The sequence below is a fragment of the Gambusia affinis genome, linkage group LG14 (genome assembly GCF_019740435.1).
Source record: "Gambusia affinis linkage group LG14, SWU_Gaff_1.0, whole genome shotgun sequence".
Classification (NCBI taxonomy): Eukaryota; Metazoa; Chordata; class Actinopteri; order Cyprinodontiformes; family Poeciliidae; genus Gambusia; species Gambusia affinis.
In genome coordinates, this window is record NC_057881.1 from 2,345,851 (window position 1) to 2,358,212 (window position 12,362).

At 39.2% G+C, this 12,362-nt stretch overlaps 1 protein-coding gene across 6 annotated transcripts in view; it reads right to left on the minus strand.

Moving 5' to 3' along the window:
- Positions 1-2,672: 2,672 nt before the first annotated feature.
- LOC122843577 (POU domain, class 2, transcription factor 2) overlaps positions 2,673-12,362 on the minus strand; it is an 85,241-nt gene continuing 75,551 nt past the window's right edge. For 3 of the 6 annotated variants that reach the window (XM_044138416.1, XM_044138417.1, XM_044138414.1), the window contains 3 exons: positions 11,817-11,958; positions 11,633-11,706; positions 9,199-9,707 (listed from right to left, as the gene is read on the minus strand). In XM_044138416.1, coding sequence (XP_043994351.1) covers positions 9,346-9,707; positions 11,633-11,706; positions 11,817-11,958 — 578 coding nt within the window. In that variant the 3' untranslated portion in view covers positions 9,199-9,345. Of the gene's footprint in view, positions 2,778-4,248; positions 7,829-9,198; positions 9,708-11,632; positions 11,707-11,816; positions 11,959-12,362 lie in introns of those variants that run through there. The other 3 variants (XM_044138420.1, XM_044138419.1, XM_044138418.1) reach the window with 3 other exon arrangements.

The window sequence follows — 12,362 nt, forward strand, 5'->3', positions numbered from 1 at the left end:
AGACAGAAAAAAGACAAAGTTGCATTTTTAGCTCCTCTGTATTTAACTGACTTTAATGATCTTTATATGACTCACAACTGCAATTGTTCTATTATCCCATTGTGGAATTAGTCAAAGTATTTTCCTTCTAGTTTATTTAATTCTATTCTAAGTTGTGAAAAAAGACTAAATACATAACAATGTGTTACTTTATGAAGAAAATCACAAAAAATAAAATGCATCCATTTCCTAAGAGTCATGTAGTTAAATTTAAACAATAAAACTAAGAGATTCTCTGCTGCATGTTCAGCTGATGTAAACATCTGGCAGTAGTTACAGTGGTTAATGGCGCCCCCTGCTGGCATGTGTAAAACAGGCATGCTCTCACATTTCGGTCTAAACGGGATTATTTTAGAAAATAAAAAAGGGCTTTCCTGATTTCTTTTTAATGAGAAAAATATTCGCATAACTTAAACATAGTATTAATATGTTGTGTAGTTATTAAACTTGAGGCCATTTTAAATCTTTGGTTTTCATTTTTCTACTCAGAAATTACAAACTACAAACTGGGCCTTTGTAGTTTTTCTCCTGATGAAGATAACAGTATTAATTTTAACATAGATTATTTACATGGTTGTGTTAAAACAGAAAATAGACGTGAATGCAAAAAACATGGTTGTTACAAACAAACAAATAAAAACACAATCTTACAAAGACTTTTCTTTGAAAGACAATTTACTTTGTGATACGTTTGGACAGAGTGAGAATAAATTTGACCATCTTCCTGTTCTTAGGTCACGTATTCCCAGTCCATTAATGTTTATGAAAAATAGCAGCAGTTTTAGTCTTGAGCCTAATTAACTGCTTTTTTATTTGCTTGCTAGCTTGTTTTAACACAACCATGTAAATAAAATATATTAAAATTAAGTCTCACATGCTTCTTTTATTGTTGAGTGGGTAAAAGAACTTTATTTTGGCCATCACGACCTTTTGACATAATAGTTTTGGCCCATGCAACAAAAAGCTTGGACACCCCAACTGCAGACCTTCGTCGATCTCTGCAGCAGATCACCGTGAGTTCATTACATATTTTCTGCAAAAATCGTGAAAACCTTTTTAAAGACCTGCTAACTCCCACCTGTAGGAGGCAGTATTTCTTACTCCTTACTTGATGTAAAGTTCTAGTCCATGGTGGATGTGGCGAGTAACAAAGTAACAAAATATTGCTCTCAAGTTAGAGTATCACTACTTCAACATATTTTTACTCAAGTAGAAGTAAAAAGAAGTCGTGCAAGAAATTACTCAAGAAATAATAAAAAAGTATTTGGTAAAAAGTCTATTAAATAATAACTGATCAAATGATCAATCATTTAATATTTTAAATTTACATTATCAGATGGACAAAAATATAAAGTTAAGGAGAAATGTTGATATTTTAAAGACAAAAATGGCAAAAATTCATATATGTAGCAAAAAATAAAATCAGGCAAAATAATTATTTTCCAAATCAGTTTCTTTCAATAAAAAAACTTACAAAACATTTTGGTTAAGAAATATTTGTTTTTCCAGCAAAAAAGATAGAAATTTAAAGAGATAGCAATACTGGGTGATAAAATTATTAAAGTAAAAAGTACAAGATAGTAAAAATACTCAGAAAAGTTACATTTTTCAAAAAAGTTATTCAAGTAACTGTAACTGAGTAAATGTAACTAGTTACAATCCAACTCTGCATTTATTGTCATAAATAAGCAAAATATCAAACTTTCATGCAATGTTTCTAAATTAGCATCATAAGATCTATGATTTTGATTGCAAAAAATAACCAAGAAAAGATGTTCAGTTTTATATTTTTAACAGTTTGTTCATCTATATTTTGGAAACAGTGGCTGATCTGGTTAATGACGTCACTTTGAACACAACTGTGCTCAGAGAAACGTGTAATGAAAAAGAAGGAACTGAATAATCTGATGTTTTCTGAAACATTTCAGCATTTCTCGTCACCTCTGTGGTTGGATGTGGAGCTGCTGCCTCACACCTGACGCTTCGTTTGGGTTTGGCTGATCCACATCTGGCCCACAGTGTGAAAAGGTGCAAACACTGAGGTTCATTCAGGGTTTACAGAGCGGGGAGAGAAACAGCAGCTGCTCCTGGGGGACTCCTGTGGGCTGGAGCGCGATCGTTCCCAGAAGAGGGACCAGTTCTGACTGGAAACACACACACACACACACACACACACACACACACACACACACACAGGAGCCCACCCAGATCTGAACCACCCAGAACCAACAGCAGCATCATTATTTAATGACACCAAGGGTAGCCGTCAGAACTTGTTTCACACAGAAGCCTCATATCTGGGACTTTATTTCACCACAGCTGGCGGCTTCTCACAGCTGGAAAGCAAATATTAGAAAGGAAGCATCTGGAAAAATTAAGAAAAGTGACAGAAATTACTTCAAAATGACAAGATTCAGAGAGATGATGCGACCTCTGGAGGAAGGAGGCCTGTTGGCTCGTCTGTGACTTTACAAATCCAAGATGGAGCTCATGAAAAACAGATGAGAAGTGTGTCGAAACAGACTGCTGAGGAGATGCAGTTTTAAGAAAGCAGATTCGATTTTTGTTGCCTTTACAGCAACAACTCGCCTGTAAGCTTTGTGGCGCTGCCAGACATCCAGAACAACAGAAACGAGGATCTCATTAAAAATCCACAGTCGGATCCATGACAGGCTGCAGGGCTGCTGTCCTTTCCTGCCTCAAACTTCCCTGAATTTTTCAGGCCTTCCCTCGCCACACTGGAAACCAACAAACAGAAACACAAAGGGGAGAAGTTTCACTGAAACTCTGAACAAAACAAAAGTGGGAAGAAGTGAAAAAGGAAATAAAACAACTGAGAAACTGATGGAGTTTCTACAAAGATAAACAGATGTTTACATAACTTTTTCTAACTTTAAATCAGATTTATCTGTTTCTGTTTTAGGTTAAAAACAAAGAGAAAGATGTTGGTACCTCTCTGTTAACGACTAAAAATCATCAAAGTTTGACTGGAATAACTTGAAACTGACAAAAATAATAATAAATAAAAAATTTACTGATAATTAGCCAATGAAAATCAGACATTATTTTTGAATTGTGGTTCAAGAGAATTACTAAAAAACATTTTATCTAGGACACACACAACAGAATCAATAATTGGAATAAAAGTACAATGAAAATAATAATAAAAAATTAAACTAATCTTGACATAAACAATGGTACCTTGAGCAAAGACAGAAAATAATTCATAAGGTGTGTCCTCTGATTAGAAGTGTTCAAGCTTATAATAAATCGCCTTATTTACAGTGTAATTAACCCATTAATTAACTTTTTTCCAATAATTTGTATGAATACATTATTTAGGATTCAGTCTTTATGTTTCTGTGTAAAAGTACTGTGTAATTATTACAAAATAAAAATACTGGACTCACGGTCAGGGATGTGCAACAGAACAAAACTTTTCCAACTCAGTTTTGTCTTTTCCCCCCAAACTTTTAAAAGTCTCGTTATCATCCCAGCAGGTGTTCTGCCAACATTCATCATCCTGATTTGGCCAAACTGGAAATGGTTCTGATCTGGTTAACAACTATTGTCTGTTTAGTTTACTGTTGAGCAGGTAAAAGACTTGATTTTATTTATTTTTGGTGTTCAAGTCCTTTTGACTTGGAGATTTTGGCCCTTGTGACAAAAGGTTTTGACTCTACTGCTGGATCCTTTTGAGGCTGCCAGGGCGTGTTTAGTTTTTATCATTTCTAGTTTTGTCGGATTACAAAAATCTGCTTGTTTTCTTCACTTCTCCACTAATATGCATCAAAGGCTTCGTTCACACTACAGCCCGACCTGAATCTGGTCTTCTCATGATAATCTCAACACACAAACTGACGCTCGCTGTGTGACTTAGTGCGCCCTCTACTGGGCATATGAAAAACTTTCAGGTCATTCGCAGTTCACATGGATGATGACATGCAAGTCATATTATTTGAAAGTATGAACGAGCATGCAAAAACAAAACAAAACAAACAAAAAAACACTATTTCACAAAAAAATCTGAATAGCATTAAGGCCTGCAGTGTGAATGTAACCTAAATGTTAATGTCTACCTGCGGATACAGACAGGAAATAAACCACACGGAGACAGGAAATGACTTTGGTCTAAATTCGCACTTTATTTCTAACACTTACAGGTTTGTTCTTGCCCCCCCAGCATCCCTCCCTCCCACACCCCGGAAAACAACAGGCACACAGATAGCGATGGGTTAAGGGACAGTAACAGAACGGTTTCAAACCCAAACGTTCCCAACAGAACCAGGTTTCAGAAACAAACTCAGACAGAGAGAGAGTCTTGAGGTCAAAAAACAGCATATCGTCGGCATGATAAAAACAACCCCCCCATAGATACAGAGTGGTGCCTCTCTGAGCTTCACCACCACCATCTTTAGCTTTATTAAAGAACACTTTAGGAGTTCCCGTCATAAAATCGTGGGGGTTGTACAATGCGGAGAAATCAAAGTGGAGCTCTTTGGTTTTCACTGTTGAGGTTTTTTTTTTCTTTAGCAGTAAAATCTATCTTTGCTGTCCTCTTAACCTTTGGATTTAAGCTGCATTGTAGAAAAAATAGAAAGGAAATTTTTTTTTAGCTTTCTCCTCGATAAATCAAGAACACGGGCCAGAAGTTATTCTCTCATTTATTCTGTCTGCTAGTCGCTCACCGAGGCCATCAGAAAGTCTTATTTCATGGAGATGGTTGCAGTAAAATGAACATTCACATCCACAGAAGAACTACAGTAGAAAACGCCCGCTGTATCCGTGTTATATGAACATCAGGCGATCGTTTCCTTTAATTCGTCACTAACAATATATATATGTACACGTGGAACGGCGTGTTTGTGGTGTAGCGGCTCGCTGTGGCAGTTTTTAACTTTGGTATCATTCTGGGTCGCCACCACAGTCCGACTGCACAGGCACACAAACAGATGGAGTCAAAAAAACAAAAACAGAGAAGCCAGGTTTGAAACGCCTCTGACAGAAATGATGAGCGCGCACACACACCGTCCTCTGTCAGACCCTCAAGCACCTCAGTGAAAATGGAGGTTAAAGCCTTTAAACGGTTCACATCCCTCACTCCTGAGTTCAGACACGTCTTTGTTTTAGTTTTTATCTTTAAAGCTCGAAAGTCTATTTGGTTTTTTTCATCAGAGCATCAGAGGTATTTGTTTTGAGTCCTGATCCCGCGACGGGACGAAGGGGAATCTTTCCGGAGAACAGAGGAGAAGTTAAAGGAGGAAATTCACTCTGGATTTAAAATCAAGTTAAAGGATATAAAAACCGATAGAAATGTGTCAAAACACGGAGAAATGTGGAGCATTGTTTCTGAAACATGCTTCATGCTGCAGCTAGACAGATATCTGGTACAAAAAAAGAGACAAATTGGATGTTAAAAATGGTTTTCAGTTGCTTTATAATGCAGTTTTACTGCTCCAACCTAAAATCAGATGTCGTGTGATTTTGCTTCTGGGGAATTTTATGCTAAATAAACAGCATTCCTGTGTTTATTTTCTGATTATTTTCCAGTCAGAACAATTAAGCAATTTGAAATCCTTCTTTTGTTTGTTGAGTTTTATGGTTGCAGATGCATAAAAACATCAGGATAAACGATAAAGTTTTGGTCAAAGAAACTGCAGTGAAGCTCTAAGAATCAACAGATTATGAGATAATTTTTTGGACCTGTAAAGATTTACTGATGTTTTTAAATAAAAACCTACTAGGGAAAATGAAATTAAAATATTTGATATGAAAGTTAGAAAAATTAAGGCATTTTATTAGAATTTAAAGAGGAATTTGTGACTTAAAGCTGAAGTCTGAAGGAAAAACTCATCAGAAGTCAGCAGAACAAATTGTAAGTGTGATTTTCCTCGGTTACATTCCTCCTCTTCCTCGCTCTCCGTCTCAGTTAAAAACAGTCACTAAAGTTTGTTTTGGTTTGAAACAATCTGAAGAACGCCTCTCTGTGGGTACAAGCCTCACGAACCCCTGAAAACGAGTACAAAGGTCAAACAGACTTAAACAGAATCCAATAAATACATAAATAATCAATAAATAAACAAAGTGAGGGACAGAGAGGTTCATAAAATACATTACACTTTTTTCCCTCGACACCCTCCCCCCCACCCAGGAAAAGCACACATCTCCCTCATACAATAAATACAAATATCTTTTTTTTTGTCCAACAAAGAACACATGAGAGAGGAAAAAGTTTTAAAGCTTTTGGTTCAGAAATCGTCGTCTTCGGTTTTCATCGGAGGATAAAAGTCCCAGCCTCGGTAAAAATGAGAATCAGATCGAAGGAAGAAACGCTTACATTCCCACTGGAAGTGGATGTTAAAAATCTGCCTCCCGAACCCCATCACCATCTTCATCAGCATCTTCATCACCATCTTCATCACCATCTTCATCACCATCTTCATCACCTGCAGTTTTGTGCCGCTGTAAAATAAAACCTGCTGGTTTCAACACTGGACTGGTTTTCACGATCTGTTCTTGACTTATTTAGAGAGGAAATTCTGATATTCTGTCAAATAATGACTTGAATAGATTTAGCAGGTGGATATTTTATGTTTTTTTACATCCACGGATCAAAATCATAAGAAGCATAACTGTTCTGTTTATATTTTAAGATAAACTATTTAGATCATTTTACATAAATTTGTTTCACATTTTTAAGTCGAGGTTACCGTAACAGTGAGGATCTGAAATCTCAGAATAGAGATCCAACTAACAATCCTTTTCTCCCAATTTAAAGTGATTTTTTACAGCAATGTTTTGTATTTATGTTTACAAAATATAATAGATTTGCACTTTGAATAGAATTTTGCTTGCAAATTTCGAGCAACAAAAACAACATATTGTTTTGTTTTTATCCAAGGATTGATCTTGTTGTGTTTTAATTCATAAAGTGGAGACAAATAACAAATCCAGATTTTTTCCAACTGCAATTTAAACGATCTGATCTCGACTTTAATTTGGTCCTTAGTGGAAATAACAACACTGATTACAAATGTAATATTTTTAACTACCATATTTGCTCAAATTGAAAGATTCTCATCCCTTCAGATTTTTCACTAAATAGTGCAAAAAACCTTAAATTGTTGATAATTGCTTTGATTTGTGTTCATCTCAAAGTAAAAAGTACATCAAACCAAAAATCTTTAAGTATTTCAAATATTCAGATACACTTGAAAAAAGATAAATTTAACTTACAAGTAACTTTTCAGAAAAAAATAGCTTGTTTTAAGTCAATAATTTCTTAATATTGATGAAAAAGTGCTATTTTCACTTCTAATTTGGGAAAAATATTGTGAAACAAAAACGAGAAACAAGTCCAGGTTGAAGAACAGAAACTCGGCCATAATTTCGGGTCAGTTTGCGCTCAGACATTCGGACTCAGTCACTCAGCTTGTGCAGTGGTTTGGTTCTTCTACTTGGTTTGGTTGTGTTTTTAAAAAAAAGAGATTTTGGTTTTCTGGATGAACTGAACAGCAGATTCTCCCCCCGCTGCCTTTCATGAATCTTGGAAGCTACATTTTCACAGTCGTTTCCAAACATTTCAAGAAAAAGAGCAACAGAAGAGGCGATGGGAAGGTATGAACGAAGCATCGGGGAAACAGACACACAATGGAAAAGCAAATAAAAAAAATTTAAAAATCAAATATATAAAGTCAGTTTATTGAGGTTATTCCTTAGTCAGTCCAGGAACGGAGCGAACAAAGCCGGGGAGGGGGCCGGATTCGGACCGAGGGAGTGATTCTGTCTGCTGAAACGAAAACAGCGATCACAGTTAAAGACGGACAGACAGACGGAGTTACTCACCCCTCCATCCTCCCCCCATTACTCTGTTTGTTTTTGGTTTCACTTCTTACACAGAACGAGAAGCAGAAGAAGAAGAAGAAGAAGAAGAAGTAGGTTTTGGTTAGTTTTTTTTTTTGGTCCGCCGCTTCAAGCGTGCTTCCTCCTGCTCCTCTTCTTCGTCCTGCTCCCCCCCTTCGGCTCCTCTGCTCCTCCTCGCTTGTTTTTGGCCCTTTGATCTGATCTTTGGAGACAAAGGAGAGGAGCAGATGGGTTGGAGGGCAGGTTTTTTGTTTTTTTTCTAGGTGGTGTTGGTGGAAGGGGGGACGTCGGTGTTTCACCTCCTCCTTTTGTTCTTTTTTTTGGTCTTTCTTATGCTTGTATTTGTGTGTGAGGTTTGTCTGGACACTCGTCTCCCGGGCGAATCCAGAGACGAACGCTGCCAGAGGCGATGCTTTGGTATCCAAGAGTGACGGTCTGGAGGATGACATGATGATGGTGGGATGGTGGCGGATAATAAATCAAAGAAGGCAAATAATGTTAAAAAAACAACAAAACAAGAAATCCCTCGACAATGTGTCCACATCTGTTTGAGTGTAAATCCTCTTTGTAGGCTGAGCTTGGTGAGTTTCCTTTGGTTTGACAATATTAGGATGAATGAATTTACCAAAAAAAGAAAAAATCAGACACCTAGTTTCAGCTGTTTAGGATTGACTAATATAGTTTTGCCTTCTTCTTATTGTCAAGGTGAGCAGATAAATGTACGGCAGGCGAATCACTGTAAAGCTGGAAAGTGAGAGGTAGGTAAATATCCTGCAGCTGTAAAAACATGGGATTATAAATTCCTCAAAGGTCGATGATTAGAAATGATAGAAAAATAGATGTTCTGACCGACAATGAGAAAGAACTGAATCCTGAGTGTAATGGAGGATGTTTGACACAGAATGATAAAAGTTTTTTTGAGCTAAAGCTTTTCTCTCCGTTTGTTGGTTGTTTTTTTGTCTTTCTTTTTTGGTTTTCAGTTTTTGGTATTTGGAGATTTTGGTTTACTTCTTTGCAATGTTTGGGTTTCTCTCTGAAAACACAAACATTTCAGGTTTTGTTTCCTCAGAGCTTCTCAGCTTATCAGACAAGTCTCTCCTCAGTTTTGTTTTTTCTTTTTTGGCGTTTACTTCACGATGCCGAGCGAAAACAAAAAAAGCTCCTCTCCAGCTGTAGGTCATTATTTGGTTTCAAAGTTCCCCTCCTTCGTTCTGCGGTTCTCTCCATCCTCTGCATCCTTCCTACCCTCTTTACCTCCTTCCCCTCGTCGGTCTGTGTGTATTTTTGGCTTCGGGAGACTTCAGAGGGGAAAAAAGGCAAAAGAGAGACAATCTGGAGATGGATCAGACGGAGAGATGGCTTTGGTTGAAAGGCGATGTTGTAGATTTTGATTTTTAAAGCTCTGCTCCTCCTCTTCCTGACGCTTTGGCTGTCGGTCGGCGGTCACTCGGCCATGGCTCCTCCCAGTGGCGGCGGAGAAGCTTCGCTGAAGGAGCAGAAAGAGGCGGGGCTTGAACAGGGAGACGCTGACTCCTCTGGGCAGGAAGTGGGGCTCATGAGGTTGCTGGTGCCGCTGGGCGAAGATTGGCAATACGAAGGTCTGGGGCCGCCGCTGACCAGCCCCATGGGCATGGAGGAAGTCGGCGTGGAGCAGGTCACCATCGGCAGGAGGCCGGGGCGGTTCAGGAAGAGAGAGGGACGTAGAGAGGCGGGGACGGAGTGACCGCCATGTCCACTCAGAAACATGTGGCCCGGCGCCCCCTCCAGGCTGGACATGGGAAGCTGCCCGCTGCTGGCTGCCAGCGCTGAAGCCAAGCAAGAACGGCGAAAGGAGGGAATAAAAGAGAAAGTGAATAAAACGCAGAAGAAAAACAGAATAAAATGACAGAAGCCCTCTACAGAACATGGGGGACATTTTTTTTTTTGTTTGCATTCCCACGTAAAACTTTATCATTTTCTTGCAATAATGTTTGTCGGTTCATATGCAGCAAAAACTTTCTGCTGCAATTTAAGGTCTTTGGACAGTTAATATTTCATTAGTGAGATATCTCATATTTTAAATATTTTTTTCTTTACTGATACAAATGCATCTCAAACTTATGTGCAAAATGATCAGTGAAAACATGTATTCATTGGTGATCTTTAATATGTGCTGTTTTAAACTGACCTTTATTACTGACTGTATACAAAATAGACGAAGGTTTAATTTAATAATTTATTAAGAAAGAACACAAAAGAAAAAAAAAATCCCATATTCCCGAGGGTCCTCCGTATAAATAATCTCATTAAGCAGAAAATAATCCACAGCAAACAGCAAGAGGGAACGAATGTAAGCAGGACGATGGAAATGAGGATGATAGAGGAAACAGCAGATTACAGAAGTATTATTACTCAGTGGATTTGAAATGGATCATTTTCCAGACACCAAAAATCTTTAACATGTTGCTAAGAAGTAACCAGGTGTTTTTTTAAGTGCTTGGGCTGTTTTTAGAAATACTGGAGACAAAACTGGAAGTACAAAAATATAAACAAGAAATCTGCAACAAAAAATGTGCCAATAAATTAGAATAGTTGCTTTGACATAATTTGTAATTGTCTTGTGTTTTACTAACTTTACATTTTGTATCTGTCCACATAAATTGACCTCTTGCCTCCAGATTTAATCTCTAACAAGACGTTGTGCTTGTTTTGAGCAATGACAGAAGTTTGGCTTTGTGCTACACTGCCCCCTGTGGGTTTGGCATATTTAAAACGACAATCAGGATGAAAACTTTCCTAAACCGATTGTGTTTGTGCAATATGTAGATATTCTTTAAACAATGTGGTGATATTTGGTTGTGTAGATACCTGGATTAAGTCAGAAGAAGGTGAAGGAAGTTTACTGAGGACAAAACATGCACAACTAAAGCATTTATCTAAAAAATAAACGCCTCAAGGCTTAAAAAGACTTTTCTGCTAAATTACAGATTAACTCTCAGTTGAAGTGGCAGCATCTTTCTGCTTCCAGTGTGTTACTAAACACTTTAATCCATTACAGCGCCATGAGTGTAAACATTCATATAACGCATGTGTGGCCCCAGAGGGAGCCAAAGCTGCAATCCTCTGCTGTCAACACTTCATTTCAGCCCCGTCTTTTCACCCAGGCTCCTCTTTTATTTCCTCCCTCAGCCTGAAACCCTATCAGCGCCGGCACTGCCAGAGCTGCACTTTCCATAACGGACTGTATCCTTCTCATCAACACAAGGCCCGGAGGACAGCGGCGCTCAAAAAAGAGATGTTCTGTGGCGTTATAGGGAGATGCAGGATTCAAAGCTGGGCTTATTTGTGATGCTTAATTGATTTGGTGGCAGATCATCTCACTCAGAAAGGGGGAAAGCCGGTTATTTAGCCAACAGGGGCGGACATTGTGAGAGACGGGATTGTGTCTGTTCAACTGTTGACTGTAAGCTGACTTGGCCTCCTAAGCTCCGCCATAAGGAGCCCTTGCCGGTCAGTGATAATAGCGCGGCATTGTATGAGAATGAAATTGAATCTTTCACCATACTGAGCGATTCAAAAACTTTGTGCTGAGGAGGAAGAGGAGGAAGGCGGGTGGTGACTGTCACCTGAGGCTTCACAAGAGAAATTAATTTCAGACAGAGCGGATGAAGGGTGAAATGGGAAGTGGTTTTTGGAAATGGAGACCAGAGGGGACACACACACACACACACAGAAACACACAGTGGTTTACCTTGCATGGTAGCCAGAGGATTGCTGCCAATGAGGGCCTGGTTCATCCCTGTGCTTACTCCCATCATTGTGTTCCTGAAATGATTCCCATAAACAAAACTCAGACATGTTGGAAAACATTCATCCGTTCCTGAAGGTTGTTTGGTTTTTAAATGTGTGATTTTGTGTTTAGAGGTGAGACCGACCCGGTGGCGAGCCCGGCCGTGCCGAGGCTGGAAGGAGCCGGGCTGGCTGTGCTGTGAGGAGGAGGAGGAGTGGCAGACGACGACATGGCCACCGAGCTGACCGGGGTCATAGGGCAGGAAGCTGAGGGTGAAGAGCTGGCTCCTGCGATGAAGAGGAGCACAGTGGAGAGTTATGAACATTTCGCTGTTCTTCTTCCTCTGCGTCTCCAAAGCAAGGAGAAGTTTGAAGCGACACGGTGCGAGCCGCGGCTCAGCGGGCCAATAAATTTCCAGCTGTGTTTGTTACCCGCCAGGTCGTTTGTCAAATCTGAGACGCCTGGGATCGCTCGGCCTGCGGCCGCGGCCGATAAATCACCGGGACGAGTCGTGACTCATGGAGGTAAACAGCTCAAGACGGGAGCCGTGGCTCCATGTCAACAAAATATCACTGTGTTCTGTTCCCGTCTTTCTCTGACCGAAATCATTTTAAAGTGTTTCATCAAAGCGGCAGACAACGCGGACGCATCAGGAGCCGTTTCATCCGTCTGCGAGCGACCTTTGGGTTTA